General features: G+C 41.4%; 2 protein-coding genes across 4 annotated transcripts in view; one reads left to right on the top strand and one right to left on the bottom strand.

Annotated features, from left to right (window-relative positions):
• LOC129723123 (lachesin) overlaps window positions 1–27,768 on the top strand; it is a 323,877-nt gene extending 296,109 nt beyond the window's left edge. For all 3 annotated transcript variants that reach the window (XM_055677125.1, XM_055677109.1, XM_055677117.1), the window contains one exon: window positions 256–27,768. In XM_055677125.1, the coding sequence (XP_055533100.1) occupies window positions 256–827 (572 nt within the window). In that variant the 3' untranslated portion in view covers window positions 828–27,768. The remainder of the gene's footprint in view (window positions 1–255) is intronic.
• Window positions 19,574–20,842, bottom strand: LOC129716826 (uncharacterized). The gene has a single exon (XM_055666663.1). The coding sequence runs from the start codon at window positions 20,840–20,842 to the stop codon at window positions 19,574–19,576; it is 1,269 nt and encodes a 422-aa protein (XP_055522638.1).

Here is a 27,768-nt window from a genome sequence, read left to right as displayed (position 1 = left end):
AAACAGATTAAAATGGTGAATAAAGTAATAAATAACGATCACAATCATCAAATATTGTAAAAACAAAAAGTCGCATGAACTAACGGAATAATTGATGACAGAGTATTGGGTTACAAAATTGAATAAAGAAGACAAAATTAACTAAGGACAAAAGAGTCTAAAGATGATAATTAATAATACTATAACACCTACACTCTATTTGGCTTTTAATAGTTTCGCGATTCCTTCATAATCCTCAATACTATTATTTTCCAGAAATCCCAGGGCCGAATCGCAAAGTGTATTCACCAAAGTACGGAACCGATCAGAATGATATTGTTAAACCTGGCCAAACGGGCGCTGGAAGTAAATCGAAGCTGTCCTACCCACCGGACGATGAAGAGCAGCAGTACGGTGGTGGTTCGGCCGAAGATTTCGACGAGGTTATTGACACAATACAACACCAGCATCATCACCATCACCAGTTGCAGCAGCAGCATCACGGAGGAGGTCGCCCAACGGCCCGATCGCCATTCGGCTCGTTGGATCATCCGAACAGCATCAACGGTGTGGTTATCGGTAGCCGCGGAAGCAATGGCGGCTCCAGTGGAGCCTCTGGCGGCAATAACGGAAACAACAAAAATCTGATAGCACTGATGAATGACATCGGTACGAGAAAACCGTTTGTTATTCCGCCCGGTCGGGGGGTCGACGGAAGTCTAGAAGGTAACAACGGCGTTCGGGGACGGCTCATCGGCACTGCGGATTCCGAAGCGGTGTTTCGATTGCTGCTGGTTCTTCTGGGCAGCGGTTGGTTCGCGATTTATTGTCGACGGCACCTAGGGTAGGAAAGAATGACAGCAGCAGGTATGAGTACTAAAATGAATAGGTTCTCTTAGACTAGCACCTCTATTGACACAGGGAGCAACAGGGGACAAAGTCTGCTCTAAAATTTAGAATAACGCTTCGGGACCGGTAACAGGCATTGTTCTGGTTTGTTACCGAACTGTATTTATATATGATGAATAGACGGGGAAAATATATCTTCACAGGGCAATGTTAATAAAGAGCGAGAAGCGGGTTCGCTGTGTATATTGGATGTAAATTGGGATAGTAATTGAGGGACGTTTAGATAAGATAAGATAGTGTATGTTGCGGACGCAACTAAAATAACAAAAGGCCAAATGTTAGTTTCCCGTTTTTGTTGCGCGGTATATGTTAATATATGTATCACTATCACTGCATGCGCGGAGAGAAAAAAAGCATTCTTTGTAAAAAGTTAGTTCGTTGCTATCAGTGAGATTTGAAGAGAAAAGATTGTCGCACATTCGTTGCTAAACTTGTTGCAGCAGTAAATATCCTTCCGGGAAAATTACTTGTTTGCCTTGAACAAGTAATGCTTATACAGTATCCTAATCAATATTCGATATTTTTTTCAATGAAATATCCAGAAAAAAAAACACAACTGAGAATAATGTCTTATGCTATGATGAATTTCGACTACTTTAGCTACAAAAGATGCAGTAATCTTATTCCACAGACAAAAAAGGAATTTCACGCAAACTCGGCTATGGAGTTGGCGACATTTTCTCGTATTTCAATGAAACTTTGTGAGTTTGATGACTTAAATTATTTTTTCGATTCTTGTTGCTCAAAAACTATTTGCTAAATCTCAAATCAATAAGGCCATAAAATAAAAAAGGAATTTTTAACGACCTGACTGTAAGGAGCTAAATTAAATGAAATGCATTTGCTTCGAAAGCCTTTTTTATAGATGTTTTGATTTAATATCCTTAAAGCGCACACTGCAAAATGTACAATTTAAAAGAAAAAAACTTTTTCGTGTTGCGTTTTTTTCGGCAAATTTCGTGCCTAATATTTTTTTTTTATTTTTTAGACAACTTTCTGAATACTGCGTACTAAAACGTTACTTCATTGAATAAACACTCATTCTTTCCAAAGCATCCTTTCTAAATGCGCATTATTGATACGAAGAAAACTTTGTCTTTGTGAGCACAAATTAGTATATAATTTCAGTTTTTTCACCATTTTCTACAATATACGTTTTTGAAAAAAAGCAGTTCTCAGCGTAAAAAATAGGAAAAACTAATATTTTTAACAAAAAACCCCTTAAATTACCGAATCACCAAACTCACACATGTCACTGAAATAAAAGAGAGTGAATCGGCACAAAACCCCTCTATACAGTTTTACACTTTCAGCTAATAGTTCGGCGCCAACTGGCTTCATACGGTATGCAGGTCTGAGGGATTCATTTACACAAGATCTATAAATCTCCTACCAATGACGCTGCTGCTGCGGATGCGTTTCGTGGCGACTGGCTGCCCGCCGGGTTTCTTTTGTTATTTTGCGGTTCAGCAGATAATGTCTTCCTTTCGTTTTCTATTCTGCAGTCAAGTGCCGTTCGCCTCCAGCCCGGGGTAGGAGAAAAACTTTTACAGCTGGAATTTCCTGCGGCTTTTCACTTTGTCCCATGTTGGGGAGAGGACGGTGGATCAGCCGGTGACGGCATATCTTCGAAATTCTGTCTGTTCACCCATGCAGCGAGTCAATGGAGTGTTAAGTGCGCAGATAATTTCCTCACATTTTTCGATTTGGACACTTTTTCTTCGAGGTTTGAAAACTTACATAGTGACGCACTTAATAAAAATCTATACTCATTACAATTCACTAGCAGGGGATTAGAGCTTTTTTCAATTAGAGTAAACATTTAACTAGCTTTGTTAATATCGACTAATGTACACATGCAATTCATCAATTTCAGTTAATGCTTGCTCATTGGACCACACAACTGTCGACCCTGTTTAACCCCTCTCGGTCGCCCGCAGTACTTCATCAGTTAATCAGTTATCCAATCATCAATTTCCGTCTTCATTACCCTTTCGAACAACACCATAAACTGTGATTTAGCTCAAGTTTCCCAGCTTTCCGTTTCTGGTGATAATCCTACCACCTCCCTAACTTTTGTCATCCATCGTTACCCCTGAAATCATGTGGGCGTAAAATTACTCGGAAATCCCACTCCGTCTCTCTAATTCGCTCGATGAGTGAAGCTCAATGATAATGACTTCATAATTAAAATATAATTATCATATCATATTGTGCCATTTAATACCGACATCCTTCCAGTCTGGTCGTTTGCCATCGTCGTGACAGGATTCGTTGACTGTGTTACTACACGCAGCCAGACCGTCCGTCGCACTAACGATGACGACGACAATAAAGACGAAGGCCAATTCCTTCTTTGATAGCAGCAATGTAGGCTCAGTATAGTAATCCGGCCGCATCGTTCACCTGATTCCTCTCTCATCTCGGTATCAGGTGGCATTTTCAAAACCCAAGACGACACAACTTTAACGAGCTGCTAAAGCGAAGCTTCAATAACTGAGTTTGTTCGGTTGCCTCCGACAGAAGGTGTTATTTGGAGGTCTCTGCGGTTTCTGTTACCTTTCCTCCCTAGATCAACTGGTGCTGTGATTGTTTCGATAATTTTAAGCTCATTTGTCGGATTACTAAAATTTGTAGAACTGTTAAACAGTTTTGATAATTTTCTCGTAATTTGTTAGTGAGGCCTTTCGATTGATTTGAACATCCTGCTTTTGAATTAGATAAATCCCAGTCTGAAGATAATTCTTCAACTATTGAGTTGAAATCAAAGAGATGTTCTGTTCTATCTCCCACGTTTGACGTCCACGCAAAAGTTGGATAGTACATATCTATATCAATATTGCACGAAATTTTCGCAATTTTTCATTAGTTTTAATACCTGGTATTAAATATGTCATGTTTATCAGTCATATCGTTTACTTATTTGGATTTAAAATTGTATGGAATTTAAGCAAGTCTTCTGGGTGTATATCATAATAATAGCGGAATTAAGCCAACAGTAAAAAAGTGCAATAAAAAAAATCGCACCGTAGTCGAGCTCAACACACAAAATTCATAACAATTTTCTGCTGCGCTAAAAAACAATATCAGCTTTGCAATGTCAACCATTGTTTATATAAGTTTCAAGGTTGGAATCACTTGGCTGAGACGTGAGATATATAGACAAATGTGAAATGAACAGACTTTACGTGTTCTCAAACAGACACATTTTTTTCCTTCAGTTGTTCACATGTAATATACAGGGTGCGTGACGAATTTTTGCAGTAAATTTCGCGCAGCAATTTCTCATGCATGCGGAACAAGATTTAGATATTTCTGGCAGCATTGTTAGATGCCAGATATAAACAAATAGTAATCGGTCAGGCATCGTCCTTTTATTGCGCGCCGGAGCAAATATTTGATTCGATCGGTAAAAATGACCCGTGACCGGTGAAGAAGATTGCTTCTGGCCATTATGTCATCTTTTAACAAGACGAAGCACAGCATGAAACATGATAAAACATGTAAGCGACACTTTCCGAGAGCGCCTAACAACAGTCATGAAAAAAGGAGGTGGCTTTTTTGAATGAAATGATTTACAAATCCATATATTAAGGAAAATTTAGAACACAAAGCATTTATTGCATGCATATACGACAACCTGGTGTAAATTTTCTAAAACTTGTCGTTTACTACAAAAATTCACGAACTTGATTATTTCTTTCACTATTATGGCTACATAGATCATAGATATCTTATGCCGAATACAGGATAAGCATCCATTAAACTCGGTCTTGGGCTGCTCCTCTCTAGTCTCACCTCGGGCATCCTCGTCAACAGCACATACACGCGGGCGGAGTCTGCCTCGAATTCATCGGCCTCTCTGCGGGTCTCTGCTGCATGTGATCATTGGCGGTCGCTCATCCGCCATACGAGCTACGTGGCCAGCCCACTGTAACCTGACGAGTTTCATCAGCTTGACAATATCAGCGTGTTTGTATACTTCGTACAGCTCGGGTTCATGCGCCTGCGCCACACCCCATTTTCTAGTTTGCCACCGAGTACTGATCGCAGGATTCTACGCTCGAAGACCCCAAGCACTCGTCGATCGGCCTCCTTCCACATGCACGATTCATGTCCGTAGAGCGTCACCGGAATGATCAGTATCCTGTAATTCGCAAATCTCGTGCGGATCTGTAGACTGCTCGGTCTAAGCCGAGTGCACAATCCGTAGAAAGCCCTATTCACTACAGCAATCCGGTTTTTCACTTCGAATCTCACGTCGTTATCACAGGTTACAAGCGTACCAAGATAAACAAGTAATGACGAATCTATCTCCTTCCATCACCACTGCAGCACCAACGCCCGTAGGACAATCACACTCTCTGTCAGCCACCATGTACTTCGTTTGGCAGCGCAGAGTTTAGTGTGTTCTCGAAACTTCTCGAGGACTTATTTCAAGGCGAACATCTGGTCCGTTGTAGATCCTCGTTCCATTCGAAAACCGCACTAGTATTCACCAACAAACGCTTCTTGCAATGGTCTCAATCTATGGAACAGGATGCGGGAGAGAAATCCATCGGTAGTTTTTTCTCAGACTATAATCTTGTGAATTGCACTATATAGCTGCTGGCTCCCGCCTTTGAAAAGTTCGGCCGGTAAACCGCTCTTCAAAGCCATTCAAAGCGTTTTTTTTTTGTATAACTGATTTAAATTGTGACTACATTATTTATCTATAGATAAATCGCTCAAACCTTTGTAGAGGTATGAGGCGAGACCATCATCATCATCATAATCATTTTGTGGTTCTTCAGCTCAGCAAGCTTTTTTCACTTCATTCAAGATTAGTGGATGCACAGCTTGTCCATTCTCTTGAATTTATCTCCTGTTCTCCTCGATAAACCCTGCCTCTCTCATCGTTCAACACAACTTCCAAGTGTTGTTTTCAACGCTTGGCCGCCTGCGGCTTATAGATAATCAGGTTCCCTTCACTGTCATTACACATGACACCCTAAAGAAGCTCCTCGTGTCGTGCCATTTTATAATTCTCGACCCCCGCGAGGACGGCGGCCGTAGTGTTCACATTTCTTCCGGCGGTGAAGCCGCTTTTCATTTCATTAGTTCCATGGGCGCAACTGAGGAAAATTTCTTGGGGGGGCTAGTTTTCATAAATTTCATTTAAAAAATATAAAAAAGAGTTACAATGCGCCTATTCAAAAACACATAACATAGTGTCGTAACAGAAGACAAAATCACTTCAATCGGGAATAAATCTCCGAAGATGTATTGAATATCTTGACCACCTCTTTCAGCTGACGCTGATTCGATATTGAGGAGAACTAGATTTGGTAAACGGCTGGGCAGTGCGTACCAGCAGTACACCCGTGCTAGTCTGCATAAAAAAGATCCCAGTGTGGTCCAAGGCATAATACCATATTTCTAACTCCACGTGGAACCGATTGAAATATGAGCAACCAAGAGAAGATTGGGGAACCGGGGTGAACTTAGTCGCTGACAGGGAAGCGGTAGTTGTTCTCCTTGGAGAGCAGCTTGTCTGAGCGTCTGTTTTCCAGGATAGGGGCGGCTCGAACAGCGACTGATCCGGAACGGACGGTGAACTATGAAATGCGGTGTCTCGCCTCTATACCCAAGACGGCGGCTCCGTCGCGAGACTAGGTATCGCAGCCCTAGTAAAGCAGCATGCTAAAATAAACATACTACGAACGATCAAGAATTGAAAACGAACCGAAATTACCCGCAATGATCTAGTGACGAAATAAGACGACGATTAGAAGCTCGGTACATATAACAGTAGAACGCTTAACGCCCCAGATGCCGACCGGATTCTGCTGAATCAGCTAGAAGTTCACCAGTTCGGCATCGTTGCGCTCCAGGAGCTTTACCGGAAAGGAGAGAAGGTATGGCGAATTTGTGGCCGCAGGGCACAGTTTTACCAGAGCAGAGGGTGGGACAAACAATGAGCTGGGTACCGGCTTTATAGTGCTGGGCAGGATGCAGAGTCGTGCGATCAAGTGGCAGGCGTTCAGCGACACGTTGTGTTTGTTGAGAATAAAAGGCCGGTTCTACAACTACACCATCCCCAATGCCTACTGCCCTCACGAAAGACGTCCCGATATAGAGAAAGAAACGTCCTACGCACAGCTGGGGAAACTCTACGATAGCTGCTCGCGTAGAGACATCGAGATCGTCACTGGGGACATGAACGCTCAGGTCGGTAGGGAAGACATATATAAGCAGGTGATTAGCCCGCACAGCCTGCACACCGGCACCGGGGGCTGTAGCCCCCCCTAGCCCCCCCGTAGTTGCGCCCATGATTAGTTCGTTTTTTCTATGTGGTGTGATTATCCTTTGTTTACCTAACAACTTTACCAAAAATCGCATTTTGATGAAATAAGTTTCTCCCTGTTTCATTAGCAATATATCGATATGTGATTTTGACAATCCCATTACCATTACCTCCCATTACCAACAATCCACATTACACCATTAATAAGTCGAACAAAAAAATGCAAACCCTTCATCTGCAGGAACATCAACAAATTCATAACATTCCATGCTGCAGAATATCACATCATCGCCAGCCCAAGCAGCAATTGCTTCTACTGCACTAAACATTAACTGGGACCTCGGTCGGGTTCGGCTTCTGCCGCGGAAAATTGCGTTGCATCCGTGTCTGCGACCGGTAGCTAGCTGCCATCCGCACGGAGACAGTTTTGGCATTTTAAATTTCACTATTCACTGAGCCTCAAATTTTAAAATTTAATTTAATTTGAATAAGATGAGACAGCCACTCCGAGGTCGGTTTGTGGCTTCCGGTGCGAAAACGAAACAAGGACGGAACGGGAAAGTGGGGCTTGGCTCGGGCTTTTCCGCAATGTCGACTCTCGTAGTGCGGAAAGATGATGACGATGCTGCTGTTGGAAGCGATAGTGCGACGGATGATGGATGGTGATGACAATAGGCGGTTCTCTGTAGAAGCGTTTATAAAGTAAAATTTTTATGGTGAGTTATGAAAAAAATGGAAGCTTGAATTACTCTTTAGTACGCGATTTCGATGAAAGTTTCCAATTCGAAAATTTTGTATTTTTGCAAGTATTTTTAAATCTTGCTTTGAAAACAACCCTATTGCTGGCAGGAGTTTATCACACTTGTCTACAAAAAAAACTGGACAATGGTGACAAAACCCGTGCATAATGATATTCTGCAACGACAGCGAAAGTGTGACAGAACAGTCTGCAGGTTGTGAACATGTCTGTCGGGCAAATCAAGGAATTCATGAACACATACTAACAGACATAACACTTCGGACAAATTGCCGAAAAAATATCGCTCGGAAGACGCTCGTATACGAAAATAACACCAGCAGTCTTTGGGTGCGTTCTTTATATCAACAACAGCACCAGCGTACACGCAAAAGTTGGACAGTGTGTAACCACATCAATATTGCGTCTTTTCAGAGCTTCTTTTGGACTGTTTCGGAACCAGTACAATGTGTGTTGTTCATAACGCATTTGGTGCTCTAGCGAATGTTCAATGCATTGGACGGCTTAAAATCAAAACACTTTTGAAGTTTTAACCGGTGCTAGTATTGCCATGATGATTTGTACTGGTATTGGTAATATTTTTCATAATGCTGCTATTGTTAAAGCAGTGCAAGCAGTAATCAATGCTGATGATCTTGGTATTGACAAAGTTAATGCAAATATGAACTGATCGATTCACTATCATGAATCCGGTTATTCAAAAACATCATCGAATCAATAACAATTGAAAAGACTTTGGGTTTGTTCAAAACATTTTGCATTTAACGACGACTCTGGTATTATTCATATGCATTCGGTTCCACGTTACTGGCACCAGCGTCAGTAAATTCTGTTGCAACGAGGCTCGCTATTGGCTGTTTCGGTTGCTGACGCACCGACTCGCGAAAGTAACCAGCAATTTTTTGTGCACCCCAAAACTGATCGTTTGCCCAAAACCGAAGTCTACCGAAACACCACGACTTTGTGTGTATTATACATATTCTAATTTCGATCTCTGTCAATGTATTTATTACACAACTGTTGCGTTCAGGGTTGCCACATTTAAATCTGTATTTTCCTTTGAAAAAATCTGAACATCTGTATCTGGAACAAAAAAATCTGTATTGCCTAAACATAGAGAACTTTGTATTTTTTATTGCCTTTCTCCTAGAAAGGTATAGCAATCACTGAAAAAAACAAAGGTATAAAAGTGCTCCAAAGGGTCGAATCTCGTATATCAATCGACTTAGTTCGACGAGCTGAGCATATTCTGTATGTATGTATGTGTGTGTGTGTGTGTGTGTGTGTGTGTGTGTGTGTGTGTGTGTATGTAACGGTCTCCCAATCTCACTCGATTTTCTCAGAGATGGCTGGACCGATTTTCATGAAACTAATTGCAAATGAAAGGTCTAGTTGCCCCATAAGACCCTATTGAATTTTATTGTAATCGGATTTTTAGTTTCGAGGTTATATATCAAAATGTGAAAATCACAAAACTTCATTATCTCAGAAACTACAAAACCGATTTGAACAAAATTGGTATCAAAAGAACGGGCTTGTTTTTTGAACCATTTATGGAATAATTTTATAATTATTGGACATGGAGTTCAAAATTTATGCAAAGAACCGTGTTTCAAACATTTTTTAAACTTACTCACTTTTCTCGGACTTTAACTTTGTCCGTTATGTATAATAATGGGAAATCAGGCTATGACAAGACCATGTTTCTAAGACTGTTTGAACTCACCCACTTTTTTCAGAGATGGATGGACCGATTTTCACAAAATAAGTTGCAATAGAAAGGTTTAGTTGCCTGATAAAACCCTATTGAATTTCATTATAATCAGACTGTAACTTTGTCTGTTATGTATCAATATGTAAAAATTATGAAACTCCATTATCTCAAAAACTACACAACCGATTTGAACAAAATAGGTGAACGGACCTTTAAAACCCCTAAATAATGAATTTTATGATGATTGAACATGTAGTTCGAAAGTTATAAAAAGAAACGAAAGCGTTCAGAAAACTTTATCAAATTCACTCGTTTTGCCAAAGATGGCATCACTGATTTCAACAGTCTTAGTTTTAAATTGAAGGTTTAGTTGCTTTATTGGTACCCATTTAATTTGATTATAACATTGGTTGACAAAATCGAAAGAAATGCTGCTCTAAAGCTCATAATAGTTGCCTTAGAAAGAGAAAAATTCACAGGAAAAGCTTTAATATTTCATTTATTCCTAATTCGACCTTCGTGGCAACACTTGTGTTGACCAGTGTAGTCGGACTTTTATTTTATCCATTATGTGGTAAATTGTAAAAATATTGAAAATCTCTTCTCTCAAAGATTACACGACTTATTTAAAGAAAACAGGTGTCGCAAATTCGGATTTCAAAATGAAGTATGAAGATGATTCCTGGTCTCTGAGCCTCATCCCGGGTACTGAAAAACTCACATTGGGTAATGTTTGTCCCTTTTAGACTGATAGAAACCGGAAGCTACTGTCTAGAAATTAAAATGGCGTCTGAAGATGATTTCTGGCCTCAGGGTATCATACCGCTTCCCCAAATCGTATTGGATGATATTTTACACGTTAGGCTGTTGATCGGAAACTGTCGCCATCTTCGCCATAAAAATACCCAGATTAGGTAGTTCGGCAATTTTATGATGGATTTCATGATTTTATGATTATCAGGCAACCAGAAGTGGTCATCTGAATCAAAAATGGGGGTTGAGGTCGGATTCTGGCCACTGGGTAAAGGGTATAACCCAGGTTTCAAGAACCCTTATTGATTGGTATTTTGCCCTTCATTGGATGCCCCTCAGAAACGATCAGTGAAATCAACTGCGTTAAAGAATTTCGTTTTCACTGATAAGATCATTCAAATTAATGTATAAGGAACAACATTTAATTATACATCAAATCGCATCATATAGTTGAAAGAATTTAATGTTGTTTGCCTGTATATGTGTTAATTTATATTCATATCGTCGGTTTCGTGCAACACTGGCACAACTCAAAAAACATAGTTTCGAGAAAAACGCGTTTGAAAATTTGCGTCGAAAATTTATTTTTCGATTTTCAAGAAAACTTTAAAGTTTAAGATTACCAATCCTTATTCAACACCTTTGGGTCTATTATGCACATATTACGTGCTCACGTTGTCCAAGTTAAAACCTTATTTTTACTAACTTTATGGAGAAATTTCGATTTGTGCAGCAAAGGCACTTCTACTCATAACTCTGTAATTTTTGTGATTTTCGAAATGGGATTTCGTGTAATGAAACTTAGCAGTATTTGGCATCGTTCGCCATCAAAAACTCAAAAATGCAAATTTTTGAGTTGTGACAGTGTTGCACGAAGCCGATGATATGTTAAATTTTAATTGTTCGGTATAGTTGTGCTGTTGGCTACCAAAAATTTGTTGTTTAGAATGAATAACAAATCCAGTAGAAATAATCAAGGTGTATTTTTTAAGTGTTGGAGTAAATCTATTTAAACAAATTATAAGTTCGAAGGAGACAGGCTGGGTCTGGGTTGTGACAGTGTTGCACGAAGCCGATGATATGTTAAATTTTAAATGTTCGGTATAGTTGTGCTGTTGGCTACCAAAAATTTGTTGTTTAGAATGAATAACAAATCCAGTAGAAATAATCAAGGTGTATTTTTTAAGTGTTGGAGTAAATCTATTTAAACAAATTATAAGTTCGAAGGAGACAGGCTGGGTCTCACCGCTTGGTGGATTAATTTAGGTTTAATGGTACATTTACCAAATCCGTTTTTGAGCTGAAACGTGTGAGAAATTGCAAACATATTCAATTTGCCCAATATTTAATGCATTAAAATTTGGAGTGTTCATAAAAAATTAGTATCGATTTAGAGAAATTTGTACTTTTTGACGGAAATCTGTATATCTGTATAAACAGATTCTGTAACGTTACTTCGTCCAAAACCTAAGTTAATCCACCTAGCGGTCAGACCCAGCCTTTCTCATTCAATTTTTTATTTGTATAAATAGATTTACATGAACGCTTCAATCCAATAAATGTATATTCACTCTTTAGGTTCTAAAATATTGATGTTGTAATCTTTACATATAAAAATGCAGTCAAGTCTGTATGTCTGTCTGATCCATATAGGCCCGAAAACTACTGAACCGATCGACGTGAACATTTGTATGTAGGGGTTTTTGGTGCCGATAAAGGTTCCTATGATAGTTTGAGACCCCTCCCTCTCCTGGAAGGGAGGGGTCCCATACAAATGAAACATAAATTTCTGCACAACTCAAGAACAAACCAAGCAAATGAAACCGAATTTGGCATGTGGATGTTTTAAGGGGTAACTAATATGTCCATAATAGTTGGATGAAACACAAATTTGTGCACATCTCGAGAACAAATCAACCAAATGGAACAAAATTTGGCAGGTAAATGTTTTAAGTGGTAACAAATATGTACATAATGGTTTGAAACCCGACTCCCTCTTCTATAAGGGAGGGATCCCATGAAAATGAAACACAAATTTCGCACAGCTCAAGAACCAATCAAGAAAATACAACCAAATTTGGTATGTGAATGTTTTTAGAGTTAACAAATATGTCCAAAATGGTTTGACGCCCCCCCCCCCTCTTCTGCAAGTACATGTTTCTTCACAAATTTCTGCACATCTCGCGAACTAATCAACTAAATGGGACCATATTGGCAGGTGAATGGTTTTAGTGGTAACAAATATGTTCCATAATCGACTTCAGACAACATTTTGGATTGTAAGATGGCAACTTCCGGTATCTGGAAAACAGCCGAAAATGGCCGATTTCCACCCAATATAATAATATCCGGATCTAGAATAATACACAGGAGCTCAAATCGACCACAGATAGCATTTTAAATTCTATGATGGCGACTTTCGGTTTCTGAAAACAGCAGAAAATGACCAAATACCACCCAATATGAGTTTTTCTTTAACCCGTAAAAAGCAAAGCCTTGGTGCTACATTCCGATTCGGAACTTGACCTTCTGTTTACTATACACAGACTTCGTAGCCAACTGTTCAGTGTACAGGACAATTGCGGGGCTAGCGCTACGATCTTACTGACACTAACAGTCTCTCCCGAGTCAAGACTCGAACCTACGACGACTGGCTTGTTAAGCCAGCATCGTACCTCGAGACCAGCTGGGGTCTTTAACCAGTATGCCGTTCAAAATCCAGAAATTGTCTCCAAATGCCATTATGAAATCCAAAATGGCGACTTCCGGTGTCGAAAAAACAGCGGTAAATGACCAAATACCACCCAATATGGGTATTTCCGGAACCGTAATGATGCACTGGAGCCACAAATCGACTTCAGAAAACATTTTGAATTGTAAGATGGCAACTTCCGGTTTCTGGAAAACAGCCTGAAATGGACGATTCCCATTAAATATTAGTATTTCTGGAACCAGAAAGATGCACAGAAGCTAAAAATTGATCACAGACACAATCTTGAATTTTAAGATGGTGACTTCCGGTGTCTGGCAAACAGCCGGAAATGACCAAATACCATTCAATATGAAAGTTTTCGGAACCAGAATTACGCCCAGATGACAGAAATTGATTTCAATTTTAAAGTCCAAAATGATGACTTTCGGCTTCTGAAAAACAGTCCAAAGTGACCAAACATCACCCAATATGAGTTTTTCTTTAACCAGTATCTTAAATACCATTTTGAAATCCAGGATGTCGACTGCCGGTTTGTGAAAAACAGCCTAAAATAAACAAATACTATCCAATATGAGTATCTCTGGAACCAGAATGATCTAAGGAGCTAACAATTGACCTCAGGCACCATTTTGAATTGCTAAATGGCAACTTATAGGCAACAGTCGGAAATGACCGAATAATACTCAATATGGATATTTCCATAAACGTGATGATGCATAGAAACCAAACATTGACCCTGGACACTATTTTGAATTTGAAGACGACCACTTTTAGTTTCTGGAAAACAACCAAAAATACCTCCCAATATGGGTATTTCCGGTGTCAGATCGATGCCAGAAAGTCTGCTGATAATGACAGAATACCACCCAATATAAATATATAGAGAATTAAGGCGATGTACAGAAGCCAAAAGACGAGGATGTTGTCATTTCGATAAAACCAATCATTTCAAACGATTTTTTATTTGACTTTGATCATATCCTATGGCCGATTCGTCGTGCATTTACAGACTTCAAACAAACCGCAAGGAATCAATGAACTTGGAACGTTCAAATAGTACGACACCACATTTAAATTATGTTGAGGCCACATATATCGATCAAAGCAGATATAGTTTTAAATAGTCTTTGAATTTCTCTTCTTTCCATAACTTTTGAGCCACATATCAAATTGTTATGAAGTTTGTTATTTGTATCACTGACACTAGTTATGTTCAAATAAGTCATGTAATCTTTGAGATGATAGACTTTCGTTGTTTTATTAACAATTTAATACATAACGGTTGCTTAAGTTCGATTAAAATCAAATAAAATGGGAACGTGTAGGGCAGCCAAACTTTGAAACCACGTGTTCAATCATAATTCATCAGTTAACCCTTAACTAGCCCGCTCATCTTATAATAATAATCAAATCGGTTGTGTAGTTTCTGAGATAATGAAGTTTCGTGATTTTCACAAGTCGGCACATTACAAATGAGGTAACAGTTCGATTACAGTAAAATTCAATAGGGTCTTCTGAGGCAGCTAGACCATTCATTTGACACTTATTTTGTGGAAATCGGGTCGGCCATTTCTGAGAAAAGTGAGTGAGTCCAAGTAGTCTTCGGAATATGTTCCTTTGCATAGTTGGATTTCACATTTTTAAACATAACAGGCAAAGTAATAGTCCGATTGCAAAACAAATCAATAGGGTCTTATGGGGCAACTAGACCTTCCATTTGACACTGATTTTATGAAAATCGGTTCAGCCATCTCTGAGAAACATGAGTGAGATTAAACAGTCTTCAGAACACGTTTCTTTTCATAACTTTTGAACCACGAGTTCAATCTTTATGAAATTCAAAACTTAAGGGTTTTCTAGGTATCCCGTTCTTTTGAGACCAATTTTGTTCAAATCGGTTGTGTAGTTTCTGAGATATTGATGTTTCATGATTTTCACATTTTTAAACATAACCTCTAAACTAAAAATCCGATTACAATAAAATTCAATAAGGTCTTATGGGGCAACAAGACCTTTCATTTGCAATTAATTTCATGAAAATCGGTCCAGCCATCTCTGAGAACAGTGAGAGCACTTTTATATTTTCGGTTTTGCAAGTGATTGCTATACCTTTCTAGGAGAAAGGCAAAAATCTGTAAACTACAGATTAATCCGTATATGTGGCATCTCTGGTTGCGGTATCCTTTTGACACATTTGTTGTGCAAAGCCAGAGCATTTAATGTGCGTTATGAGAGAACACACCGGTTGATGTAAGCTTCAACTTTTGCGTGTATGTGCGTGTGTTAAATTACTAATATATGTGGCCTCAAATATGAATATCTTATATTAAAAAGTGCTAAAAAAATATTTGAAAAACTGTAAAATTGACGGCGGCTCTGTCCAACATGTATTTTTTTTCTATGTGGTGGCTGTATCGTGCTGTATCAAGAATTTCTCGTTATGCTGCTCGGTTTTGGGCTGTGATTCGTCAGTTCCCCAGGCGTCTCACCATCCGCAAGTCTCCTTCGATATGGTCGAGCCATCGTGCACGCTGCGCCCCTCTATTTCTGGTGCCGGCAGGGTTGCTGAAGAGATGCAATTTCGCAGGGTTGTCGTCCAGCATCCTTACGACGAGACTGGCCCACCGCAACCTTTTGACTTTCGCCAGGTGTGCAATTAGGTTCTCTCCCAGCAGTGCGTGCAGCTCATGGTTCATGCACCGTCGCCATTCTTCATCGTCCGTTTGTACTTCACTGCTGGAAATAAGTATAAAGACAAACGACGTTTGGACTAATTTGTACTGGGTGGTCAGTATTGAACAGAACACATATACACTGCTGATTTATAGTGTAAACTCTCACGCAAAAATGTATTTATTTTCTGGATTGTATATGTTTTAAGATGAATAAGTGCATTACCTTTGTTATGTATGACCTTCGTGGCATAGAAATTATAAGATTTTTCAAAATATTACGATCAAGTTTAGACCATTCTTCTTGAATTGCGCGTTTCAGTTGTCCAGCCGTTTCATACTTCCGTCCATGCTTGAAAATGCTACGCGATAGTAAGCCCCACACGTTTTCTATCGAATTCAAATCGGGACTGCAGGCTGGCCACTCCAAAACAGGGATTCGTGTAGCCTCAAACACTCTTTGGTAGCTTCCGAAGCGTGACAAGCAGCTTTAGGATAATTATAATTGAAAAATCATGTTTTCGTTCATAACATTTTCGGAAAATGGAATTAGAACTTCATCTAACAATTCGCAATACATTTTTGAATTCATCCGTGATGAAATAAAACAAATAGGCGTTTTCCCAAACATGCTAAAACCGGCCCATGTCATCACTGTTCCTCCACCGAAGTTTCGTTTCTCTCTTGTTGGTCTTCTTTGCCATTTATCGTGCCAGAGACTAGTGAAACCATCTGGTCCATCAAGGTTGAATTTCTTCTCGTCACTGAAAGTCACATTTGACCATTCATCTTACCAAAACTGGTACTTTTCAGCGAAAGTAAAACGGGCCATCTTGTGACGAGCCAAAAGTCGTGGTACAGGCGTTGTTTTTGTAAAAACAATATTGGGATCATCGTTTAGAATCTGACGAATCCGACGAATAGATACGGACAGGTTCATTTCTACTCTGATTTCAGCCGAAGACAGTTTCTGGCGGTCACTGGTGACCCCAATTACACGAACTCGTCGACCACCTCAAGCTCATCGTCGTCCACAAAGACTTACGTTGGGAGGCTGATGTTGTTCTCCTTGGAGCCGCTCGCTCGGATGTATTTCGTTTTCGACGCATTTATTAGCAGTCCCATTCGTCTAGCTTTGGTTTTTAGTCGGGCGTAAGTAACTTCGCTGTCGCAAAGTTACGTGTAATGATGTCCAGCCCAGAAGCTGAACAGACCTTGTGAAAATCGTGCCCCTCGTGTCGATACCCGCCCTCCGAATCACACCCTCAAGGGCCATGTTGAACAGCAAACAATAAAGTCCACCTTGTCTTATCACTTGTGGTGGCCTTGATCAGTCGACTCAGTTTATCCGGAAATCCGCTGTCGTGCATGATCTGCCATAGCTTTTCACGATCGACTGTATCATAGGTCGCCGTGAAGTCGATGAAGATGTGATATGTGGGCACGTTGTACTCGCAACATTTCTGTAAGATCTGCCGGATAGAGAAGATTTGGTCCGTGGTGGCCCAGGCTCCCATGAAGTCCGCTTGGTACTGGCTCACGGGCCTCCTGGTTAAAAGTGATAGACGACGGAAAAGGATCTGGCGGCAATGACAAGCGAAATACCGCGAATATATCAGCAATCCAGCTTGTTGCCCTTCTTGTAGATGGGGCAGACAACTCCCTCCATCCATTCGTCTGGCAGTTTTTCCTCCTCCCAAGTCCTGGAAATGACACATTGCAGCACTTCAGCCAACGCCTCCCATGTTTGAAGATCTCGCTCGGCAGTCCACCTTTTACTGCGGCTTTGTTGTTCTTAAACTTCCCGATCTCACGAAAAACTTCATGAACATCGGGGGCTGGCACCCGGTCATCTGCTGCTGGTGCTCCTAGGTCAGTTCCTTCTCCGCTTCTGTTTACTGTATCGCCATTAAGGTGTCCATCGAAGTACTTCATCCACCTGTCGACCACCTGGTCTGAGGATCGTGGTCATGTCGTTCTGTGCCCGTTTATTATTGGACTTGTTCTCTCTAATTGAGCTGCCCAGGACCGGTTCTTCTCATTCACCGCTGCCCCCAACATTCCCCGTCATACCAATCGTTTCTGCCACTCTATACTTCCACTCCTCGCCGTACCGGTCTCCCCGATAGCTGTGCGAATGCTGCAACAGCCGTCCTCGAGAGGTGTTGCGCCTCCGCCGTGAGTAGTATCACTTCGAGCTGTTGCGCATATTTTTCCGCAGCCTGGGAGTCCCAGAGCTGCTGAATGTTGAGCCGCAAAGTTCGGCGATGTCGCGCGTGGTATTCGGTTGACAGTTTCGAGCACAAAGATTGTTACCAATGTAACAAGGAAACAACTTTTCCGAAATTTTAAATCGTGTATTTTGCACACTGCGATTTAAATTTTGTGTTGCGTGTGTTACTCATTTTTTTGTTACATCACATGTACTCACGTTTGTACGTTTCCTACTTCGTAACGCAAATTCAATCAGGATGTTTGAGGTATAACAAATCTATTACAAATGTGATTAGCAATTAGGTACAATTTAGAATTAAATTTTATATCAGCTTACATATGAGCAAACAAATGCATGAATTGGATCCTTCTTATAGTAATCTTTGACTAACCTATAAATTTGATCATATGATTTTAGTTTTACTGTTAATTTAACTTTTTAACATCTTACCGCTTTTGAGCAGCTAGAAATTTACTTTCAACTTAGGCACTAATAAGAATAAATTTTTACTGCCCTGTAATTTTATAAGTTTAACACGTTGCGGAAATCTCCTCTGTCGGTTATCGGCTGCACTCTGCTCCCCTCCGTTATCGCTGGCCAAATGACAGAGATGTCAGTCCGTTCGCTATAGCAGTTTGCTCGCCGTAGCTTGCGGCGATGAAGCACCGCGTCAGCAATGCAATAGAGGAGTAGGTGCGTCGTCACACAGGGTGTGCACGCAACAGTCCCCCCCAGTAGTTGGACCCTGGTCCGGCTCACTTCCTTTTGCACCTACGTCCAATACGGCAATCTTGATTGCAGGTCGCTCGTACATCCCAGCGGCAGTCTGAACGACTGCCGAACGCACTTGTCCATCGATCGATGTTTTGACCGCAATCACCCGGCCTTTGGGCCAACAGTTTCTTGGTAAATGCGGATCTACTATTAATACGATTTCTCCGACAGAAATTCGCTCCCAGCAGCCGCCCATGTGCGGAGACGCAGGTGGATTAAAGTGCCATGTTGTTCTTGGTGTGGTAAATTCCACCATAAACTGGTTTTGGTCCATCTTCGCTACCGCCTCTTCCAGCTCCTTGTCCGCCCCCACGAAATTCGTCCCTCGATCACTAAAAATTTCTATCGAAGTTCCTCTCCGGGCGAAACAATTCCGTAGTGCAAGGATACATGAGCTTGTATCCAGTGTAACAGCCAATTCGATGTGTATTGCCCGTGTAGTCAAACATGTCACAAAGACGCCCCATCGCTTCTCATGATGACGACCAACAACGACGAAAAGGGGTCCAAAAAAATCGACACCCACGAATGAGAATGGTCGAGCAAAAGCAGCTAGTCTTGATTTAGGCAAAGAAGCCATCATCGGGGGAGCAGGAACAGCACGTTGTAATTTACAATCCTGGCATTCCCGATGAACACGTTTATAAACAATGCGAACTCGTGGAATATGGAAACATTTACGAATTTCGTTCACACAGGTCTCATGACTTTGGTGATGATACCGTAAATGAACATCGCGCACGACGAGAGACGTAACCGGATGATCTCGTGGTAGAACGATAGGATACCTGCTGTTCTCGTCTAAATAGACACATTCACCCAGACGACTTCAAATCCGCATAACTGCTTATCGATAAACGGACTGAGCTTGTACAAGCTATTCTTTTTATGAAGACGATGATTGCCTGCTGTAAGTGTCGCTAGTTCATCCCCGTAAACATCTTCTTGTGCCTGCTTGAAGTGGAACATCTCAGCTTTAAAAAGTTCATCTCGGGTTAGTGGTCCACTTGCCGGCTGTTGTTTTTTTCTCTTCAAGCGGAGATTTGTCGCGAAACGTTGTGCAAGCGCCGTAATAAGTCGCAGACGGTTCCAGGAGGAAAAATTTTGTGCTAACAGAAACCGGGGCTTCCCTTCGACGTGGTGTAACATGCTTGGACGGATTTCTTCCATAGTTACCGTGCAATTCAAAGATGATCTGGGCCAGTCTTCTTTGGACTTCCACAAAAACGGTGGCCCAAGAAACCAACGACTCGTTGGTGAAAGATCGAGTTTATTCTTCCGTTTGGTGCCATCATCGGCCACATTGTCCTTAGAACCTAACCACCTCCAGTCGGTGACATCTGGCGCCTCTAGTATCTCGCCCACGCGGAACGCCACAAACTGAGAGTAACGTCGGTGGTCAGATTGCAACCAACACATAACGTCTCGAGCATCGGACCAGAAGAACTGTCGATCGATTTTGATGGAATGTCCCGCCACAATACTTTTGGCTAATCGCGTACCAATCACCGCAGCATGCAGCTCTAATCGGGGGATGGATACGAATTTCAAAGGTGCTACCCGGGTCTTACTTCCCACTAGGGCGCAGTGGATGGTTCCGTTTTTTTCAAAACGGAAATAAGAAACAGCCGCGTATCCGAGCTCACTAGCATCAACGAACGTATGAAGCTCTATCTCTACTTCGTCGACTTTATTCTCAGCTCGGTAATAGCAACGGGGAATTCCTACTGACTCGAGCTCCGGCAGTGCCCGTAACCATGTACGCCATTTTTCTAGCTCTCTTTCTCCGATTTGTTCATCCCATCCAGTCTTTGCTCTCCAAACCTCCTGGATAAGTATCTTAAGATATATTAAATAATGCGCTATGAGACCTAAAGGATCGTAGATAGCCATCAATGTACGAAGTAAATCCCGCTTGGTTGGAATGGTGATTCCTTCTAGAAGATCCCTGTTGCGGTCTGTGCAAAGTTTGCACCGAAAGTTGTCTGTCTCAGTGTTCCACCACATACCGAGAACCTTTTCCATGGCTAAATCCGAGTTCATTTCCAATGATTTTTCATGTTTAGGCATTTCCCCTAAGCTTGCCAACACTCTTGGTGAGTTAGAAACCCAGTTTCTCATATGGAACCCTCCTTTGCGATGAACATATCAAACCTCCTTCGCTAGTTTTATAGCTTCTTCCTCCGTGTCTACACTGGTCAACATATCATCAACATAGTGCCTACTATGAATAGCCTCGACGGCGGCGGGATACTCACGCGCGAATCGGGATGCGTTTTTATTTAAAACAAAGATCGCTGTGCTAGGTGAACATGTCGCACCGAAGGTTACCACCTGCATAACGTAATCGCAAGGTTCCGTCATGCTCTCGGCAGCGCACCACACAATCCGTTGACTGTCCTCATCTTCAGAATTCATCACGATTTGATGAAACATTTCAGCTACGTCTCCTCCCAGGCCTATCAATCGTTCTCTAAACTTATACAAAACCGGTGGTAAATCGTTTAGCTGATCAGGGCCTTTCATAAGCACGGAGTTCAGTGAAACACCACCGAAGGAAGCTGCCGCATCGAAAACAATCCGCACTTTCCCTGGCTTGTTGGGATTGAACACTGGGAAGATTGGTAAATACCAGGTTCTACTTCCGGTGTTTCGGCTCTCCTCCGAAGTAAGCTTACGAATATATCCTTTGCGTTCGTAATCCGCCATCTTGGACCGCAATATTTCCGCCAGTTCTGGTTCGCGTTCCATCCTTTTTATTAAACAACGATGCCGTCTTAGAGCCACAGAGCGGTTGTTAGGTAAACGTACATCGTCATATTTCCAGAGTAGTCCCACTTGGTAGCGCCCATTTTGGTAACTCGTGATCTCGTGTAGTTTTGAAAGTGCACGTTCATCTTCCTTGGAAAGCAATTGGTTCTGCGGTGCACTAATTCCTAGGCTGTCATTAGCGAAGTATCCCCTCACCATTTCGTGTAAGTCTCTATCGGATTCATATGAGTGGAAGCAGATACTGTAGATATGAGTGACGTTATTTGATGCATGATCATCGTCTGACGAACACGTTCCATAGATCGTCCACCCAAGCCGTGTCTTGACCGCTACTGGTTCATTCGGTTTTCCTTCACGACTCTCCAAAGTATTTATCGGTCGCATATTGTTCATTCCAATCAATATTTTGGGTTGAACATTACTATAAGATTCTATTGATAACCCGTCGAGATGAGAATATTTTCCTTTCAACTTATGGATGGAGAGAGGTTGTGACGGTAGTTTTAATTCTTTAACCGTATAGGCATCAGTTAAATTATTTTTTGATCTATCATTTGTCCCAGAGATACCTAACGAAACACGCATAGCATTGTTTTCATACCGACAAGTATCTGCCGTCCAACGTAAACATAGTGGGTGCTTTTCGCCTTTCAAGTTCAGTTCCTTCGCCAAACAATCTTCCATCAGCGTGAGAGAGGAGCCACTATCCATAAACGCATAAGTGTGCAACTTGATTCCGTTGTTGTATAATATTACAGGAACATACTGAAATATCACAGCTTTTAGTTCCTCCTCGATGAGTGTTGCACGATTTAGTTTCTCGGGAACTGCCAGCGACGGGGTTTTGAAAAGTTTGCGTTTGTTGTGTGAAACCTGACGGCTGTAGTGAAACTGGTTTTTCTTTAGCATCAATGTGCATGAGACGATGGTGCTTGTATACACATCCGTTCTTACCGCATGGTTTTCCAACCTTACACGAGCCTCGGTGACTGCCTAGACAACTACGGCATAGCTTATGCTCGCGGAGTGCAGCCCAACGTGCCGAATGATCCATCGAGGCAAAAAATTTACAGATCTTCACGGATTCACAACTGCCCTTGCAAATTGCACAGCCAACATTTTTTGCGCACTGATTAGGCTCCGAAGTTGTTTCGGTATGCGCATTTAAAAAACCTTCATCCTTACGACTGCGGCGTGAGTTGGTGTCAAAGGATCTCACCAACTATGGCATCGTTACTGTACTTGCTGCTTCTGCCAGTTGGTATAACCAGGCACTAAAGTCTGACAGTGTTACCAGCCGCAGAGACTGACGATGGGTAGCACAGTTCAAACGAATCATTGGCGGTAGCCTGTCAGTCAGGCTGTGTAGTAGAGTTAAATCACATAAATGTTCCTCTAATTCACAAGCCTTCACTGTTGCTACCATGTTGCGAACAGCTAGTGCAAAATCGACGAGTGTACCTGAGCGGTCCGCTTTGGGTGCCGGGAGAGCATTTATTTTCTGGAGAAGTGAGTGAACAATAATTTCGGGACGGCCGAATAGCATTCTTAAGGTTGAGAGTGCGCGTTCCAGGTTGGCGGGATGTAGTAGCTGGCATTTGACTGCTTCGAATGCTTTTCCTTTTAGACACTTCTGTAAGCGGGCCATATTTTCCTCAGCTGAAAATCCACACAAATTTGTCGTGTTCTCATACGTGGCGAAAAACAACGGCCACTCCTCAGGTTCACCACTGAAGATCGGTAATTCTCTGGCAACTGCGTGACGGGCGGCGATTTGACTTTTATTCAGCAACGTTGTTCCCATGACGGTAGGTATTTCGTGCGACTCATATGGATGGCTCTCTTGCAGAGCATCATTTGAGAGACCGGCAAATGAAGCGAACGCGGAACCGTTGGGACGCGGAGGATGCCGAAACGACGCAGTTGGTCGTTGAATGAACTTAGATGGATTCAGTACTGGAATATGCGATCGTTGCTTGGCGCGGGGTGCAGAAAATGTCATAGCACTAGGACAATCGCTAACTACAAACTGGGAGAGTCCAGAAAATTCAGTGGAAAAGCGAGGCGTGTGATTTGCAACTGAATCGTGCGCGATTGGGACGAATGGCGACATATTATTTCTCGAGAAGGGACGAGGTGGCTGCTCATGTTGAGCTGACGATGGATGACTTTTCACGGTGAGATTATTCGGTTCCAACATCAATTGAAACCTTCGCAGGAGAAATTTGTGCTCAAGAGCTACTTGCTCTCTCAGTAATTGGGTACGAAGTTCTGGCGGCAGTTTGTTGATTAAGTCCGGATCCACAGTCGTGTTTTGGTCGGTCAAGTGTCCACCTGGGATTTGAGCAATCGGTGTATGTTGATGAGGTGATAGTGGCGGTCGTGGTGTACGAAGACGGGGTGTCGGTGTACGAGATGATGATGAACGCGGGGAAGGCACTGGTGGCGCCAATGGTCTCGGTGATTTTGGAGCAGGAACTTTAGCACTGGTGCATTCCTGGCAGCTCCAATCTCGATTCGCTACATCTTCTTTTACTCCGACACAATGGAAATGATACCATTGTTCGCAGTCGTCACAACTCACCATTTCTAGGGTATCCGCATCTCGGCAGAACGTGCATGATTGCTCGGTTTCGGAGTTTTTTTCTGCGTTTTCTCTGGGCATCGTCGATGATCCAAAACGAAAATTTTAAAAATGTTACCAATGTAACAAGGAAACAACTTTTCCGAAATTTTAAATCGTGTATTTTGCACACTGCGATTTAAATTTTCCTGAAAGAACGAGTTGCGTGTGTTACTCATTTTTTTGTTACAACACATGTACTCACGTTTGTACGTTTCCTACTTCGTAACGCAAATTCAATCAGGATGTTTGAGGTATAACAAATCTATTACAAATGTGATTAGCAATTAGGTACAATTTAGAATTAAATTTTATATCAGCTTACATATGAGCAAACAAATGCATGAATTGGATCCTTCTTATAGTAATCTTTGACTAACCTATAAATTTTATCATATGATTTTAGTTTTACTGTTAATTTAACTTTTTAACATCTTACCGCTTTTGAGCAGCTAGAAATTTACTTTCAACTTAGGCACTAATAAGAATAAATTTTTACTGCCCTGTAATTTTATAAGTTTAACACGTTGCGGAAATCTCCTCTGTCGGTTATCGGCTGCACTCTGCTCCCCTCCGTTATCGCTGGCCAAATGACAGAGATGTCAGTCCGTTCGCTATAGCAGTTTGCTCGCCGTAGCTTGCGGCGATGAAGCACCGCGTCGGCAATGCAATAGAGGAGTAGGTGCGTCGTCACACAGGGTGTGCACGCAACAAAGATACCGCAACTTTGTAGTGGTCCGAGTCAATATCCGCTCCGCGATTGGGGCGTACGTTTGTAATGTCTGCGAAGAACCGGCCGTCGGTGAGAACATGGTCAATTTGGTTTGCTGTACGTTGGTAAGGTGATCTCCTGGTTTAAAGGATGTCCTTTCGGGGAAAGAATGTACTTCGAACTGCCAGTCCTCGGGAAGCTGCAAAGTTGACACATCGCTGGCCGTTATCGGTCGTCACGATGTGCAACCTGTGGAGGCTGATCACCGGCTTGTATATGTCTTCCCTACCGATCTGAGCATTCATGTCCCCGATGACGATCGTGATGTCTCTACGCGAACTGTGCGTAGAACGCTTCTTTCTCTACATCGAGTCTTCCTTCATGAGGGTAGTGTACACTAAGGATAGTGTAGTTGTAGAACCGGCCTTTTAGTCTCATCAAACATAAGCTACCGCTGCTCGTCTGCCGCTTGATCACACGACTCTGCATCCTGCTCAGCACTATAAAGCCAGTACCCAGCTGATTGGTTGTGCTGCCGCTATGGTAGTACTGTGCCCTGAGGCCACAAATCCTCCGTACCCTCTCTCCTTTCCGGCAAAGCTCCGGGAGCGCAACGATGTAGAAGTGGCGAACCCGGTCGCCACGTTCAGCGATCTACAGGTCCATGTACCTAGCTTCCTATCTTCGTCCTCATTTCGTCGCCTAGGTCGTTGCTGATTGTTCCGGTTCGTATTCAATTCTTGATTGTTTGTAATATTTCAATTTTTCGGCATGCTGTCTTACAGGATGCCCATAGTCTCGCAACGAAGCTGCTGTCTTGAGTGTAGCTGGCGAGACATCGCATTTCATAATTCAGCCGCTCAGGCAAGCTGCCCTCCTAGGAGAACAGCTCTCTCTTCCCTGTCAGCATACGACCAAGTTCCCACCGGTTCACCAATCTTCCCTTGGTTGCTCGTATCCCAGTCAGTACCACGTGGAGATACTTTGGACCACACTGGGGTGTTTTTTTTTTTTTTTTTTTCAATTAGTACGGGTGTACTGCCTAATCCTATCTTCCAGTTCTTCCTATTATCTTCCAGTTATTTCTTTTTTTTTTTTTCAATGTGCATTACTACATTTACTTTATCAAAATAAAAACGTTTTTTTCCAAAAACAATTGATGCTGCATCCATTCATGTTTATTGTTATTTTTACCGAATAGCCATTATTTAATTTCGATTTATTTCAATGTACATAAAGAAATGTTGATTTTCAATGAAGAGCTGTTTCAAATAAAGTCGTCCTATAAATACTAAAATTTGAAACTGGCATTTCTGGTTTGGTAAACACTTTATATTGATTTTCGACTCGGATGAAAATAAGTTTTACTCCGGGTTTTGGATCGAACTTACTCGAATGTAACTATTGAGGAGGAATGTGTCTATTTTATCAGTTATCAAGTAAGTTTGGGCCGATTATAGTTAGAGTTGATAATGATGCTGCATTTATGTGCACCGAAAAGCCTGTAATTTCACATGAAATTTTTCGAGAGTGCTGGGTCGAATAACGTAGTTTAATTTCAATAGAAATTCTTTCATTTTTCGTCAATTTTGATTCATGATCAATCATAAATACTAACATTTTTATTCAACTCTATTCAACTTAAGCCTAACTTGACCCTCTCAAGGGAAAATTCATTTCATATACTGTTGCTTCTAGGAATAGCAAAATTTTGCGACAAACATAAAGTCATCGGATTGATCATTATGAAATGAAAAATTTGGCCGCACGATGAAACAAAAAAAGATCATCAAGGATAAAGCAACAACAACAGAGCTAAATATCATCACAAACCAAATTCTCTTTCGTCTACTATCAATATTATATTATCTTCGCATGAAAGAAGAAAGCAACAAAAAAACTATTACCGTCAGTAATGTACAGTAGACAAGAGCAACCGTTATTGTTGTAGCTGAAAAAAAAACAGACTTTAAAGAGCTTTATGTACATTGTTTGGCATTTACTACAAAAACGGATAGTAGCAAACGATTAAATTTTACCGCATAAATCGCAGACTACTGTCATACATATATTAATTCAGATGAAGTAAGCTGCGAGCATGCTTTAACGAAAAACTATGACAAAGTTGAGCAAATGATCAAACTCTGTGGAATCCACAAGAACCAGTAAAACAATCCCTTGAAGTCAAAAAATATACTATCGTTCCGGAGGAACTGAAACCATAGGAAAGAGGTAGCGTATACTAAATGAGTTCAATAGATAACTGCAAGAAAAAAAACGAAACAATATAATATATCATGTCATGCGGAACAAATTTGGAAATAAAACTTCATTTCAAGTTTGCCAAAAACCCAAACAAAAGTAATCTAAAATAATCAATCGTTCTTACTTTATCGAAAAACGAAATATAACCATACCAATTTATTATGAAATTATAACCCCGACGTAGTGAAACCAAACAGAAATACTTTCAGCCCCTCATGAACAGGTAGAATTTGAAATTCAAACATGTAAAAACAAATTCGGTAAACTTAATTAGGTCCTTTCCTCGTCCAGGCTAAGGTTCAGTAAGAAACGCGGATGAAATTCTGCCAGTGCGGGTGTATCGTTTATGTGTATGCGTATGCTTGTGTTTGTGTGCTCGTGTGTATATGCGCGTGTGGATTCGCCGTGCTGAAACTAGCAATTGCATCTACTTCGGCCTGTTGCACGATGACTGCCCTGATGAGAGTTGATTACAGTAAAACAAACTATACAGAGTAAAAAACAGACAACCAACCTGCAAACCAGTCAGCCAGCCAATAAACCTAGGAGTGCAGCATAAATTGGAAGATTATTTAATAAAAAAAAAAAACATTGTATAACATCGAGAGAAACGATAAAAAACAA

The sequence above is a fragment of the Wyeomyia smithii genome, chromosome 1 (genome assembly GCF_029784165.1).
Source record: "Wyeomyia smithii strain HCP4-BCI-WySm-NY-G18 chromosome 1, ASM2978416v1, whole genome shotgun sequence".
Lineage (NCBI taxonomy): Eukaryota > Metazoa > Arthropoda > Insecta > Diptera > Culicidae > Wyeomyia > Wyeomyia smithii.
This window is presented reverse-complemented; position numbering and strand designations above follow the sequence as displayed.

Bases quoted from the DNA above. Each gene is read 5' to 3' on its own strand.
- LOC129716826 (XM_055666663.1), bottom strand. From the start codon at position 20,842: ATGCCTAAACATGAAAAATCATTGGAAATGAACTCGGATTTAGCCATG.